General features: G+C 40.8%; 2 protein-coding genes across 4 annotated transcripts in view; one reads left to right on the plus strand and one right to left on the minus strand.

The window, feature by feature from the left end:
• Window positions 1-1,315: 1,315 nt before the first annotated feature.
• LOC138020996 (uncharacterized) lies at window positions 1,316-1,891 on the minus strand. The gene has a single exon (XM_068867875.1). The coding sequence runs from the start codon at window positions 1,889-1,891 to the stop codon at window positions 1,316-1,318; it is 576 nt and encodes a 191-aa protein (XP_068723976.1).
• Window positions 1,892-10,229: 8,338 nt separating this feature from the next.
• The window catches only part of LOC138019808 (histamine H2 receptor-like), a 29,338-nt gene continuing 24,567 nt past the window's right edge, over window positions 10,230-15,000 (plus strand). For 2 of the 3 annotated variants that reach the window (XM_068866708.1, XM_068866703.1), the window contains exon 1: window positions 10,230-10,964. The gene's annotated coding sequence lies outside the window, so the exon portion shown is untranslated. Of the gene's footprint in view, window positions 10,965-14,821; window positions 14,903-15,000 lie in introns of all 3 variants that reach the window. The other variant, XM_068866704.1, reaches the window with a different exon arrangement.

The following is a 15,000-nucleotide window of genomic DNA, read 5'->3' on the forward strand; positions in this document are numbered from 1 at the left end:
TCGAAAATCTAAAACATGGTATAATTGCCCATTTTTCACGGATTTTTACCCTAAAAGGGTCACCTAGAATTTTCGGGAGCCTTTTTCTGGCTGAAATTTTCGAAAAGGTAAGTTTTGATCCCTAGAATTTTCGGATCACTAGACTTTCAGCTAGGGAATCCGAACAGATGAAAAATTTTTACGGCATAAAAATATGCCTATATCTACCGTTTAAATACTAAAATACGTTTAACGATCTTATGTTTAAGTGGTTTTGAACTATATTCTCGTTTGGTGCCCCTAATATATTGGCATCATAATTGTTGATAAATGAGAGTAGCCGACTTATTTTGCACTCTTGTGGGTTTATCAATGGTTGGGATGAAAGCATAACTCTGGAGAAGATGCAGGAATTCTTGTGCATGCTCACACGAATCATAGGAGTGGAAGCCATTTATGTTGGCATCCGTTATTATCCGCATCCGTTATTATGTATTGTCCGCCTTCGAGAAGGACTGAGTTTTTCAACCGTTTGCTCACAGTAGTTTAGAACTTTTTCTGGGCTGTTTTACTGTCTATAAAGAGCTCCACAAATGACATCAGGTTTGTTAGCAATGTGAATTGAGACCCACAAAGTCTGGAAACCTTCATCACACGTTCTTTCAATAACTGTATAATCAAAGTCATTGTGAATATATGGCACTTGACTTACACCTCCAGCCTATAGAGGGGTTGGTACGTGACTCGAAGCGATAATTAGGTATTGAAGGATCAAAATCAAGAGGTAAATGAGAAATTTGAAAAATTTGTTTCTGTAACCCAGATGACACTAAAATACAGCTGTAGGTCATCCTCAAAAACTAAAATTTGACTTGATTTGTGTTAATTGTTATTTTCAGTTTTCGGTGTCCCCAAGTAGTGCTCCAGCGCTAGGACGACTAGACACTTAAGGTTACTCCAAACCTTCGCGGGTGCTCTCCAGAAAAGAATAAATCGTACGCACGCTGTTTTAAAGGAAACTACCACAAACTATATATCAATACAAAAGTTAATAATTGCAGAATTCGATTAAAAATATAAGCGTTTTATTTATCCGTTTTGAAGTTTATAACAGCCAAAAACTGGATAAGCGCGGCGACAAACAAACCGTACACGACGGCCATGTTTTCAACTCAACTTTTAATTAACCCATAATATGCAAATTCAACATACATCCGTCACGTGATGTCACGTAATACATTACATCTTTTCCCCCCTTAGTTCAAAAACACAATCTCTCAAAAAATCAGTTTGTTGTTAATTGTTCTCAGAGGGGTAACCCATGACTAAAACGAAATCAAGGTTCAGTCACATAGTCCTTTAAATACTCTGCAGCCTTCTTGGTGCGCTGGGATCTCCTTGGCAACCTTGGTGGATGATGTCTCCCTTTGTTTTCCTCAGCTGCGTCAGGTACCTGGATGGGCTCGGCCTGCATTACAACATCAGGTAGGTCGTCATCCACGATCACTTTGGTGGGAACTGCATATCTTTTAAGGAGGTGATCAACATGCCTTCGGGTAACCAACCTATCTTCATACTCAACTGTGTAGGGCAATGGACCAGTTCTACTTGCAATGTGTGCCTTCTTCCACTTAGGCCCAGGACTGAAATTCTTCACCAGAACATTATCTCCCTCTGCAAATTGTCGCTCTTTCTTGGTGTTATCATGATGTACCTTCTGTGCCTCTTGTTGGGTTTTCACACGATGCCTAAGTTCTGGCCGAATTAGGTCCAGTCGGGTTCGTAGGTGGCGGATGAGCAGCAACTCCGCGGGTGTAACTCCAGTGGTTGTTTGAGGCGTTGATCTATATGCCAACAAGAATCTACGAAGTCTAGTGTGCACCGTACCTCCAAATCCCTCCAACTTCTTCATCCCTTCCTTGAAAATACGGACAGACCTCTCCACTAAGCCATTAGACGAAGGATGTCTAGGAGCTGTTTTCACATGTAAAATTCCATTTCTGGCCATAAAGTCTGCAAATTCTTCACTGGCAAATCCCGAACCATTATATCAGACAACCATTTCAGGTAGCCCATGATTGGCGAAAGCTTGACGGAGTTTCTCAATATAGTTGCGGTTGCACTAGTGCGGAATGTTGGATATACTTCAATCCACTTGCTGTAGGCATCGATTACAATCAGAAATAACTGTCCCATAAATGGTCCAGCATGGTCAATATGTATCCGAGACCAGGGCTTTCCCGGCCACTCCCAAGGATGAAGGGGTGCTGTCGCGGGTGCTGCACTCCGTAACTGACATAATTTACAGGATTTGACCTTTTCCTCGATGTCTCTATCCAGCCCTGGCCACCAGAGATAGCTGCGTGCCAGGTTTTTCATTCTTACGATTCCTGGATGGGCGGTGTGTAGATTCTCTAAAAGCTGTTGCTGCCCCCGAGCTGGTACGACCACACGGTTCCCCCACAGAATACATCCGTTATGCGTGCTTAATTCATCTCTTCTTATGTAGAAAGGCTGCAGGCCTGGGTCAGGACATTTGTCACCCAAGCCTTGCTGTACTTTCCGGAGAACCTGCTGTAGCACGGGATCGGAGGCTGTCCAATCAGCAATGTTGTCTGCACACACAGGTAGAGCCTCCAACCGATCCATCAAGAGTATGGTTTCACCAGGTACGGGAACCTCAACTACTGTATCCGACAGAGGTAAGCGACTAAGGCCATCAGCATTTCCATGTTTAGATCCTTCGCGATAAACCAAATCGTAGTCATAGGCTGCTAGAAGTAAAGCCCATCCTTGAATTCTCGGGGACGCCATCGCTGGCACAGCTTTGTCTGCCTTAAACAGACCCAAAAGGGGCTCGTGATCTGTGAAAATCTTGAACCTCTGTCCGTACAAATACCGGTGGAACTTCTTGATTCCAAATATCACTGCAGCTCCCTCCTTATCCAGCTGAGCATAATTTCGCTCGGCAGATGATAGTGTCCTTGTGGCATACGAGATCGGTTTTTCTTTTCCATCAATAATGTCGGAGAGAACAGCTCCCAGTCCATAAGGCGAGACATCACAAGAGAGCACAAGTTCCACGCTAGGATCGTAATGAACTAAGAGATCTGAGGAGTTTAACATGCCCTTAGCTTGGTTAAAAGCTTCCATCTGTCTTTTACTCCATATCCATTTACAGTCCTTGGAGAGGAGTTCCTGTAGAGGACTCAAGACAGTGGACAGATTTGGCAAGTAGCAGGCATAGTAATTCAACATCCCCAAGAACGCTTGGAGCTCCTTGACCTTAGTGGGTGCAGGAGCTTCATGGATGGCTCTCACTTTGCCTTCCACTGGTTGTATTCCACTTCGGTTTATGCGATGTCCCAGATAAACCACCTCTCCTTGTAGGAAAACACACTTCTTAAGCTTTAGGTGAATGCCGAGCCTTGTCTAATCGTGCCAATACTTCCTTCAAATGTCTCAAGTGATCGTGCCTTGTCTTGCCGGTCACCAGGATGTCGTCAATCCGGACTACTACTTGCGGTATTCCTTGGAGGAGGCTTTCCATAGTTCGCTGGAAAATGCCGGGAGCTAATGATATGCCAAAAGGGAGACGCTTGTATCGGTAAAGGCCCGTTGTGGGTGTTGATAGTTGTATATGTTTGGGACTCCTCGTCTAACTCCAATTGTTGGTAGGCTTGGCTTAGATCCAGCTTTGTAAATTCTGTACCTCCCCGTTAGGTTGCATACAAATCTTCGATCTTGGGAATGGGGTAGTTGCCTAACTTGGGTGATTGATTGATTGTTTGCTTGTAATCCCCACAAATTCTGATAGTGCCGTCCTCCTTAACAATGGGAACAATGGGTGTGGCCCATTCTGAGAATTCAACTGGTTCTATAGTTCCCTCCTTGACAAGCCGATCCAATTCTGTTTCACTTTTTTCACGCAGGGCGTAAGCTACCGGCCTGGCCTTAAAGAATCGTGGTTTCTCTGAAGAATCGATGTAAATTTTGGCCTTCACTCCTTCTACTTTCCCCAGACCCTCTTGGAAAACAGTTGAATGTGCTTCCAAAATCGGATTCAATTCCTTATCCATGGTGGTTAAATTGAAATCGCACTCCAGTCTAAAGAAATATGCTGAAGCCAGTTCCGGCCCAACAAACACGGACCCTCTCCACTGATTATCACCGCTGGTAATTTGCCTTTAAACCCATTGTATTCTACTTCCAATTCACATTCTCCCACTACAGGAATAACCTCCCCTGTGTAAGTACGCAGAACCGTATTCACAGTGTTCAATTTCAACACTTTACCTGACTGGGACAAAGTGTGAAAAGTTTTCTCATTGGTAACCGATGTTGAGGCTCCAGTATCAATTCCCATGCTTACATTCACTCCATTAATTAGCACTGTCACTTTGTAAGGCTTTTGGCCTTAACTTGCATTTACAAAAAACAGTTGATCATACACATCATCCCCCCGAGCATCTTCATTACCAACATCTTCTAACTGGTGTAAGTTACCTGAGCTCTGCTGACCTGGATATCCCCTCTGATTTCCTTTATTTGGCTGAGGTACTTGCCTCTCACCTCTCCACTGACTTCTAGTGCGGTTTGGACATCTATAGACGATGTGGCCTTTTTGCTTGCAATAAAAACAGTTCAGTTCCTTAACCTGCAAATTTGCGCACTATGATTTCCTCCACACCTAAAACAAGAAGACTTGTACTGCATGCCTCGTCCATCCACACGTCTCGTTCCCTCGCTTGTTCCATCCCCTTGTAAAGTTACCTTGTTGACCGCCTTCGACTCTTTCGAGTCCTGAAGCACCGCCATATTTTTGGAAGTAATTTCAATCGAGGTTGCAATCTCATATGCCTTCGCAAATGTTGATTCCTTCTCCACCAGTAGACGTCGTTGTATTTTCTTATCCCGAATTCCGCACACAATCCTGTCCCGAAGCATTATGTCAAGAGTATCTTCATCGTGTACTCTGAACCAAAGAATACATTGTGGGAAGAATAACTTATTTATAATCTTCTCTTCATTTTTTCCTGCTCTAATTAAGATTTTATCGTTCCAAGCGAAGCCTTGATGTTTGTACATTTTCATTTTAGCTTTAAAACAAAGGAAAACCATGCAATTTGTGTCTGCCTTCAAGGCCACGAGCGTAATTACTGTCGTCATTTGGGCTCTCATGTAATGGACTAAAAGCGTTGCGTGACAACGCACAATGGATGTTTTCCGCTCACCAAACTCTTCACCCTGATCCTCTTTTGTCTTTCTCTTTGATTGTAAGCCATTCAAGTAGGCCATTATAGCTCAATGTAGATCATTGTAGCTCATTGTATGCCATTGTAGGGCCCTCATTGTAGCTCATTGTAGGTGATTCGCTAATTTAGTTTATACTGTAGCCAGGCCCGTAGCTGGAGTATTTGAAGGGGGATTCGTATCCATTTGTCTGACGAAAAACGTTTAGCTTAGGGTGGGGGTAGGGAAGAAAAAGCGCTTTTAATCAAACGTCAGTTTGGATCGCTCTAGTATTGCAAGTCCCTTAATTCCCTACTATACAAAAAGCTAGTGCATTATTGGTATAACACTGACAGTTCGTATCATACAACAAGGGGCCACAGTAACATTAAGTGTTACAGCAAATTTGATAGCTCTACCATTCGCGGATGCATGGTAGCAAATAGCTCGACTACTTCTTCAAGGTCTATTTGCACGTCGTAATGGATAAGCATAAGTGCAAGTGACGCTAATCTGTTCTCGCTCATCGTGCATCGTATATAGGTGTTTAACCTTCGCATCGCGCTGAAGGACCTTTCGCACTCGCACCTAGTTACGGGCAAAGTGGATAGTATTTGGAGCAGAGTGAATATGTTGGGAAATTCATCCTCGTCGCACTGATTCAGGGCTGTGGCACACGAGCCCAGGAGCTCTTCCTCCTCTGCGTACTTTATTCTCCACCGCCGAAATTCTGCCGGGAAGAGCTGTGGAGATGGAAGATCGTCCATGTACATATCGACGACCCCTTGTAACTCTTGCGACTTCGTTTGATTCTCGTTAATTACAGAGGGAACCTGCAGGGCTTTCTAGTTTGTTATATAGTTAGACAGCAGTCTCAAAGCGTCCTATGCGGCAGCGTTTTGACCTCCCAAAACCGAAAACATAACAGTGAAAACAACAAATACTTTATTTTGAATAGGCTAGCGCAAGCTCAATCCTGACAATCCTGACAATCCAAGAGTCGGTGCTCGGCGATGATGTTGGCAACAGCGAAAAAAAAACTCTTGGGCCTCAAGGGGGGTTCGTTCGAGACCCCTTAAAATCCAAGTCCCATTTTTTTTTCTTACTTCCCCCAAAAAAAAGAACAACCCTTTTTAGACAGTCCATAGTAACCTAGGTTGAAAACATTTGACCTAGGTTGAGAACATCAACCTAGGTTAAAATTAAAATTAACCTATATGAACATGAACTAATAACTGATAACAGGTCTGACCCTTTTGTCATGCAATCGCAAACTGATTTTAATGCCTTTCTGCCGTGTATTTAGTACTACTTCCTTGGATTTCTATTTCCTTTATAAGCAAATCTTTGTGTGGCAGTCTCAGCCCCTGGATGTTCCCCTAGGGGGTTTTGAAACTGTTCCACTAAGGTGAATCAAGTGCAGCTTGACATCCCGGCTCTACAAGATATGTTCTTGGAAGGGTGGCTTCCTGCTGGGTCAGCTCAAGGTAACCTATCCATGATGAAAAGGATGGCTTTGACTTTGTATTTTTCTTCTGAAGTTAGTTTTTCATAGGCCACTTTTTTCTTTTCTATTTGCACATGCAATAGCACAATACATGAGATCAAAGGGGGTTTCGAACGAGGGTTTCTTTGTTTCCCTTTTTTTGTTACTCTTCCTTACAGTACTACCAACGGACTGTGTGTGTTACTTTGAGCTTCAACAACATTCCATGCTTCGCTCCATTGGACGTCCGAGACTTCGTTTCCTCTATAGTAACCGCTAAGCCATCGGATCAGCAACTGAAATCTTTTTGACATTTTTTCTACCAATGATTTTAAGCTATTTCCAAGCCTTCACGACAACCACCATTTCGCACATGTGTAAATGACATAAAGTGAGACTCATAAAAATTTCAGCTCTTCCACAGTTATATGGCCGCCGATGGAACTTTATGAACAGGTTAAAGGGTGCCGGCTAAATTTATCTGAAGAAGAGTGAAGATGTTCTGAGTCTCCAGTGCAACAAAAACAAAATTGTTTGCAAGACGTGGGCTCTTGATTCTACAAGACAAAGTCAAAATATTGTACGAAGTTTATTTACGTCGCCATGCAAAATACTCTAGGAACAAGGCATCATTTCTAGTCACGATAACAAACCGATTTTCTTTCTTTTGCGCAAACAGATCTAATTGATTTTCGTAAAATAACCTGTAACTGTTCTAAGGAGAATCCAGTGTAAATGGTTCTCTTGAAAATTATTACTCAAAGTATTCGTGGCTATTTTCTCTCAGATGTAAGGAAATATCAAGCCTTTCTAGAAGCTTCTAGAACACTAGAACTTCTATTCTGGATGGTGCGATTTCGGTCGAAGTTTTAATCTGACAAAGGAAATAATTTGTGAGTAAAGTGATGACGGACTTTTGCCGCAAACACAACGTTCGCACTGTGAAAAAAGAATGGTGGCACGTGCAAATAGGAGAACGAAAGATAACCTTTGCAGTTTAATCAAAGAAAAAACTTGTTACCAAACCCCTGGTGTCATTATCTTGGAGAAACCGCTTGTAAAAAAAGATGCATTCACAGAACCATTGCCAAAATGCCGTATGAACACTGTATGAAGTGGTTTTCGGAACCTCTCGGAGAAAAGAAATCAAAAAGCCACAAATGAGTGGACAAGTCACAGCTACATCAAATACAGAGCAGGAAAATTGTCAATAATTTGAAAGAGTGGACCGCGCACCGGTGGCTCAGTTGGTTGAGCACCGGGCTGTTACGCGGGAGGTCGTGAGTTCAACTCCAGCCGGACCAACACGCAGGGTCTTTAAATAACTGAGGAGAAAGTGCCTCCTTTGTAATTACATCTGCAAATGGTTAGACTCTCTAGTCTTCTCGGATAAGGACGATAAGCCGGAGGTCCCGTCTCACAACCCTAATTGGTCTTCGTAAAGAACAATCAAAAGCGTCTCTAATTGGTGCATTCATGTTACCACGAGGAGTGAGTAAGCGCCATAAGGTTCAAAGAGCCAATTTTTGGCTATAAAAACCCTACGGCGCATGTTCTCCTACATAGAGTTTCCCAGAGCCTTGGGTCGATCCGAGGCTCTGGTGACAAGAATGACACCTGAAGGGGAAGAAGAAAAAGAAGAAGTTCGAACTTCAGGATTATGTGGCGCTTAAAATTAATAAAATGGAAAAGGAAACGCCCCTTCATCCAAATGTGCTACTTGCTCAAATTGTATAACTTGAAGGGGATTAGATTAGATTTATCACTACAAACAGATTCAGCAAAATTTAAAAAAACAACAAATATTTTATTTGATCGGGTAAAGGAAATAATACTTACAAGAGCCTACAAAATGGCTTCTGAGCAATAGATTACGAAATCCTTTTTCCTGACTTTTTGTCAGGACTTTTTGTTTTCTCTTGCTTTTGATTATTACGGATTCGAAGTAAGCAAAAGATAGAGCAAATAACTAAGCAAATTAAAAATCAACAATACATCATTGGGGTTTTCTAAAATACTCATGAAAAACTTTTAAGCTACATTAAGTTTATCCACTCACCTCCAGAACCAATTTACTTGTTTACTTTTTAATAACTGTTGGATTTTCATTAATCTCAGGTTGAAAACATTTAAAACTAGGTTGATTTGAAATATGCGTAGTTTAGATTTAAATTTACCTGTAACATAATTTATACACTAAAACAGTGGAAAACAGTGGATAGCGTTGAAGGCGCGCTGTGATTGGCTGCTCACACTGTGCAATTCACCTCCGAGCAACTCGCGCGGGATTTGGGGACGAAAACATTGTAATCGCAGCTCGGTAAACATCTAACACTAGCAACCGACACTGAGATAAACAGTTGCAGAAGCCCATAACACGGAAGTGCCGATCTCCCTCATTTGGCCCATCAGTTAACTGTATTACCTAAATTTTGAATACGGTTCCCGCCAAATGACGGCCAGTCAGATTTTGCTGATGACCGCAACGCCTCCAATTGCTTGTGCTTAGAGCGGTTTTCAATTGAGTTTCCAATCGTAATTAGCGAATTGCTTTGGTTTATGATTCCTTCACTCATTGATTGGTTCAAAGTTCTCGCGCCAACTTTTTTAACCAATCAGAAGTTAAACCAAAAGCAATCGTGGCTCGCTCGTGCACATTTTCCTGCGTTTTGTGTCGGCTACTATACGTGTAATTACTGAAATCCCTGCCAGCCGGGATGACATTTCGCTATGTAATCGCTTTCATTAGGCCAGCCTGATTAGTACTAGTAAAACCAATGATTTCTGACCACTTAAAGAAAACTGGCTCACTAATTAGTTGTTTTTTTATGATTCAATGAAGTATATATATGAGATACCAAACAGCTCTAAACTTTAAAACAGTTTAACTAAAGAAAAGTTTCGCGATGAAACTTCTCTTATCGTCTTTATACGTAATTACTTGTTTTATGTATTTTCATGCGGCATATTCCAAAGGACGGCTTGTGTCATCCCTTGTAACATATATAATGGCCTGGCACTTACGTCACTGACAGCTCGTCTCAATTTTATCTTCACTTGTTCCGTAGTTGCAGACTTGTCGGTTTGCCAATGAAAAAACCGCAGATGAAAATTAATTCCCCCTCTGAGTGATCCAAACCATTTCTTTTAAAGATGACAATCTTGCAACCAAACGAACAACGTTTTTAATCACTGTGTGAATTTGCAGTTTAATAACAGCCGTTTCAATAGAAGAAAACTTTCTTCAAAACTCTTTATTTTGAGATTCGACTGAAGTGTTTTTCACCGCAGGGCTGAAACTCAATGGTAATTGGTCCGTATTGAACATTAAAGTTAAAAGGCATAGGACATGCAAGAAGATATTAAGTCCAAGAATCAATTTACTGTTTACTGATTGGTTGATCCATTTTCTTACAGTGTTATTTTGAAAAATGATGGTTGTTTATAGCTGCTTATTCGTGGTCCTCTTTAATAACCGAGCAATCTTCCTTCTAACGCATTTTCGCGGCACAATCTTGTGGCCATATGTATTATGCGTTCCTGAGAAAGGATGAGAAATTTCCGAGTGACAACAAAACGTTTCAAACGATAAAGCAATATAAACAGACCCAATTTCAAGAAAATCTTAAAACAGGTCTAATATTTGTCTTCATATGCATCATATTAATGAGAATGGGATTTCCGTAAAGATTTCAGAGAGCAAACACTAGCCCTCTTCCAGGAGGCGTTATATCATATATCAAATGACGATGGGTAAAATTTCGCGCAACTTATAATTCTTCACTTCAGTGAAAAGACACTCAGCTTACCGCATCTACCAATCAACCGACCCTTGCATGGTTACAAGAAGACGTTTCAGTTTTATCTTCATACATCCAGTTTCGTGCATCGATTGAAGAGCCGCATTAAAACTTTAAAAAATAATTTCCGCGGCAACGTTGGGAGATTAGATAACTCGGACTGATAAAAAGTATGGAAGGAATAGAAACTCCACGATTGAAATCTGGAGCAAGGTGTTACGGACACCATGCGGTGTGGTTATAAATTGCTCCACGAAAATACGGGATTCAATTTCGCAATCAATGGTGACATCTCATGATAATAGGCGTCTCTGTAGTTTGGCATTTACAAATCGCTACTTGTCTTTTTCCATCTTAGTTCAGTGTCATTTGAGCGAGCTAATGCATTTGAGAAAAGTGGAGGGTTCGAAGCCAGGGCTGTTAACAGCTGACTTAGCCGTGTTTCTCCAGTCGCGGCTCCATTGGAGGTAAGTTTTCTTTTCTTCATATTAAAAGATAACTGAAAATTAAAAACCTGTACCTGGGATATCTTCGAAAAGTGGTGTTACTCTTAGTAAGTTGGGCCAAATTGCACCATCAGGAACATATATAATACGCCCAGAAGTAATCCTGGGCACAATTTCATGAGTGCTACTTTGTAAAAGGCATAATGTTCATCCTCATCAACAGGGCCTTAGCAAGTATGAGGCAATCCGAAGCACTTGCCTTAGTCGTTTTTTTCGTCATTTTTTTAATAATGCAGGATTCCAGCGATGTCTTTAAATGTAGGCATCAAAAAACCCTAAATACCTACCAAGAGAATTTAAGTATGGACGCCATTGCCTCAGTCACATTCTTTTCTGGCTACGGCCATATCATATCCAACGAACAATAAAAAAAGGAAGAAAATCGTGTTTCCCTTTTAACACCACTGCCATCGACACCCTTTTAATGGTGTATTCATTAAAATTCAGGAAAGGAGAAAAGACTGAATATATTTCGTCTAGTATTTCAGCCGTAAAATTACCATGATGGCATTACCCAAAATATAAGTTTACTTTTTGTCTGGAAAAATATTTACTTTGTCTGAAAGCGTTTAATTAAGCTTTAGGCTTTGTTGGTCTGAAAGTGAGCAATATTTTTGACATTTTAGAAATATCATTCTTTCCGTTTTATTGCTCCCATTACGTTAGAAGAACGGGTAGTTTTCGTGGATGAACCAAGTAAAGGTGTTATCATATTTTAATTTGTTTTCGGCCTTGTGAAGCGAATATGGATAAGAAAGCAGAAAAAAGGAAAAAAATTAAATGAGAGTTAACAGTTTCATTTCTTCGATTCGGCTTTCCAATCAAAAGCTAATTATCAGAATCATGCTGAAATTGCAGTCAGGAATTTACATAATGACTATAAGAAATGTTGGACAGTGACTTTAATATTTGAACGTCAAACGACGTTCTCAAAAAACTTGGTAAAGACGTTTCGACCGAAAACTTTCGGTCATTCTCGGTTTGAATTTGACAAAAAAGCGACAGCTTCTTTCAACGTTTCATATTTGCGTATGTGCGTGACTACAAGCCTGAGTACACGTCATCCATGCGCGAGACGAAGAACATTATTCAAGTGAAACATAAATGTCAGGAATTTCTATATGTTCATTCCCCGCATTCTGGTCTCTCTTTGAATGTCAAGCCTCCAGGAAACGTCTCTTGTGATAGTCAACTGCCTTGTCAACTATAGTGGCGTGGTCAAAGTCCATATTATGGCCAAATTGGTTTGCGTGTTGCGCAATTTTAGAATTGCCGTCGCAAACACGGACAGCTCTTCTATGTTCACTAAGCCTTGTGGCAAGAGCTCGAAATCGCAATCAAGGCAGTTTACTTTGTATACAATACATCGAGACTGAAACAGGGTTGGTTTGTCCTTTGGTCTTGAAAAGATTGTGCCTAAAGTGCTGAGTGGTTTAAAACCAACTTTGACTCCGTTGTTGCGTAGCACTCTCGACACTCTTTCTGTTACGCCTTTCACGTAGGGTAGGACAACAAATGTTGTTGTTACTTCATTTGTACTGAGTGAATGCGGGGAATGAACATATATGAACATATAGAAATTCCTGACATTTATTTTTCACTTGCATAATGTTCTTCGTCTCGCGCAGAGATCACGTATACTCAGGCTTGTAGGATGACCGGAGGATGACCGAAGGTTTTTGGTCGAAACGTCTTTACCAAGTTTTTTGAGAACGTCGTTTGACGTTCAAATAAGTCAGTGTCCAATATTTCTTATAGTCATTATCAGAATCATGTTTTATCTTAAAATCAAAGATGTGCTGATTTACTGTCTAAAATTATTCTTGAAGTTAAAAATGAAAAAGAAAACGCCTTTTTGAGCTACTATGGCGAATTTAACAAGAACTAAATGCTCTCGCATGTCATTTACCGCTCAAAACTCTCTTGTATCGCACGCCTCATCTACTCGAGCAAATTTTATGTAGTTGTTTATCTGTCGTGTGAATGATCAGTAAATATAGCCAAAAAAACATGTCCGTTTGTGCTCAAGAAATGCCTTTGCACATCAAAAGCGCAAACAATGACAATCCAAAACATGCTTAAAAGTCATTGTAAGCCTGCTACTGATAATCTACCACATTCAGTATGCGACGATTAACGTTACCCACGCAAACAACAAGCTATAACTCGTTTAGGTCTTGTCAAACTAAATGGTACAGCCACCACACCAAGGCTTTGAATGCTCGTCGAAAACTGCATTGGGGAGAGGTACAAGGCTATACTGATATTGCGTTCCTGGTGAATCCTGGGTACTTCCAGTACTTTGTGGGGGCAACTGGACAAAATGAACCGCTTTACTGGCCGTCAGCCCCACAAAGGACTGGAACGACCCTGAATTCACTAAGAACGTACCATTAGCAGAATACTTCATTTAAAGGTTGCTAATGGCCTGCAGCTAGATAGGGTTTAAAAATCAACTGCAAAACTACAAGGGTGAGGGACTAGATTCTGTCACCTTCAGCATTTTCAAGGGGCCGAGAAACTGAAAAAACAACATACCTTCCCAGATAAATTATCGTTTTGTTTGAGACGTCAAATCGGACCAGATATTCAGCGCATGCTGAATAGTTACAGTCCGTGCATGAGGCGAACGAACATTTGCTTGTAGTCTCGGCCAATCCTCGTTCAGTTGTCGTGGTTATTAAAACATTGCGTCTTTAAAATTGATTTACATCGATGAATATATTGTAAACTCATTTCATTAGATAGCACATGCAATCAAAAGTTGAGTTGAGTTTGCGCACAGCAACACTAACTAACTCGTGTAAATTTTATCTGCAATAAATTCACGTTAATAACAAAGGTCGCTTGCGCAAGAAGTATAGCAAGGCAAAACCGATTCCGAGTAGAATTTCGATAAAATTGTCATTTAAGAATCTCAGCCGGTGACACCCAAAATTCAATAACATTCCAGCCAGCTAACGGCATATGAATTTGGCCTAAAGCGTCAGCAAGAAACGAAGGGCTGAATGACGTAATTATGACTGAATAAAAACTACAGAGAGCCTTTTAAAATCCACGTCACTTGAAATAAATGGAAACTTGGCAAATTGAAAGTTAAGCCAAAGCGTTTGTTTCGATATCATAGTCTTACTGCGATTGCAAAGCAAGTGTTTCAGAAGGAAAGAAGTGTGTTAAGAGCTGTTGCGATGAATAGAAGAGTTTTTTTTGTCAAAGAAATAAAATATTGACCGAAAAAACCCGAGGAGAAAAGTCATGAGGATCAAGAAGTAAAGTTCGTATTTTACGCCAATTGCAAAAGCAATAAAGGTGTCAAATAAAATAAATTAAAAGGCCAAACAAAGAGAGTTTATCTTTATCGCTCGCGCTTTTGATGTCTTGGTGCAAAGTGCTTGAGAAGTTCTGTTAAGGTTTAAAATCCTTTGTGTTGCATTGGCAAAGGTTTTGAGATAAGATGAACATAAAAGAGTGGCAGCATTAAGTTAATCTCCAAAGATTAACTGTCAGCCCCTAAATTGACAAATGGACATAACAAATATATTTTATGACCTCGATAAATAAATTATTACGTATTTCCAGAAATCTCGTAAATTCTAATTGCGATGGTAACTGACAACACAGCAGTGTAATCGGAAAAGCTCGAACCATCTGTGAAATATACTCAGGAACCATCGAAAAGGAAAATCCTATCTGCTTGTGCTCTCTTTACACTTTATTTTTTTACCCAAAGCGGAAGACGTTTCACGAAGGATGCGTTATGATCTGCGACATGTCGAAAAAAGAAATGTGGAAACCACTGCTGCTCCTTTTACCTGCAGGTGGTCTTGAAAAGAGGGCGACAAATCAGAGTTCGAAATGTCAGGCTGATGAAAGTGCATGCGTGGTGTCAAGTTTTTGAGGTAGGAAAGTGTTTAAAAAAGTGCGATGAAAACACGATCAAGTCATTCTGACAGTTTGCAGTGAAAGATATATTCGTAACTCGTGACATGTCTTAGAG

The sequence above is a fragment of the Montipora capricornis genome, chromosome 10 (genome assembly GCF_036669925.1).
Source record: "Montipora capricornis isolate CH-2021 chromosome 10, ASM3666992v2, whole genome shotgun sequence".
Classification (NCBI taxonomy): Eukaryota; Metazoa; Cnidaria; class Anthozoa; order Scleractinia; family Acroporidae; genus Montipora; species Montipora capricornis.

Coding starts and splice junctions, on each gene's coding strand:
- LOC138020996 (XM_068867875.1), bottom strand. CDS start 1,891: ATGAAGAAGTTGGAGGGATTTGGAGGTACGGTGCACACTAGACTTCGT.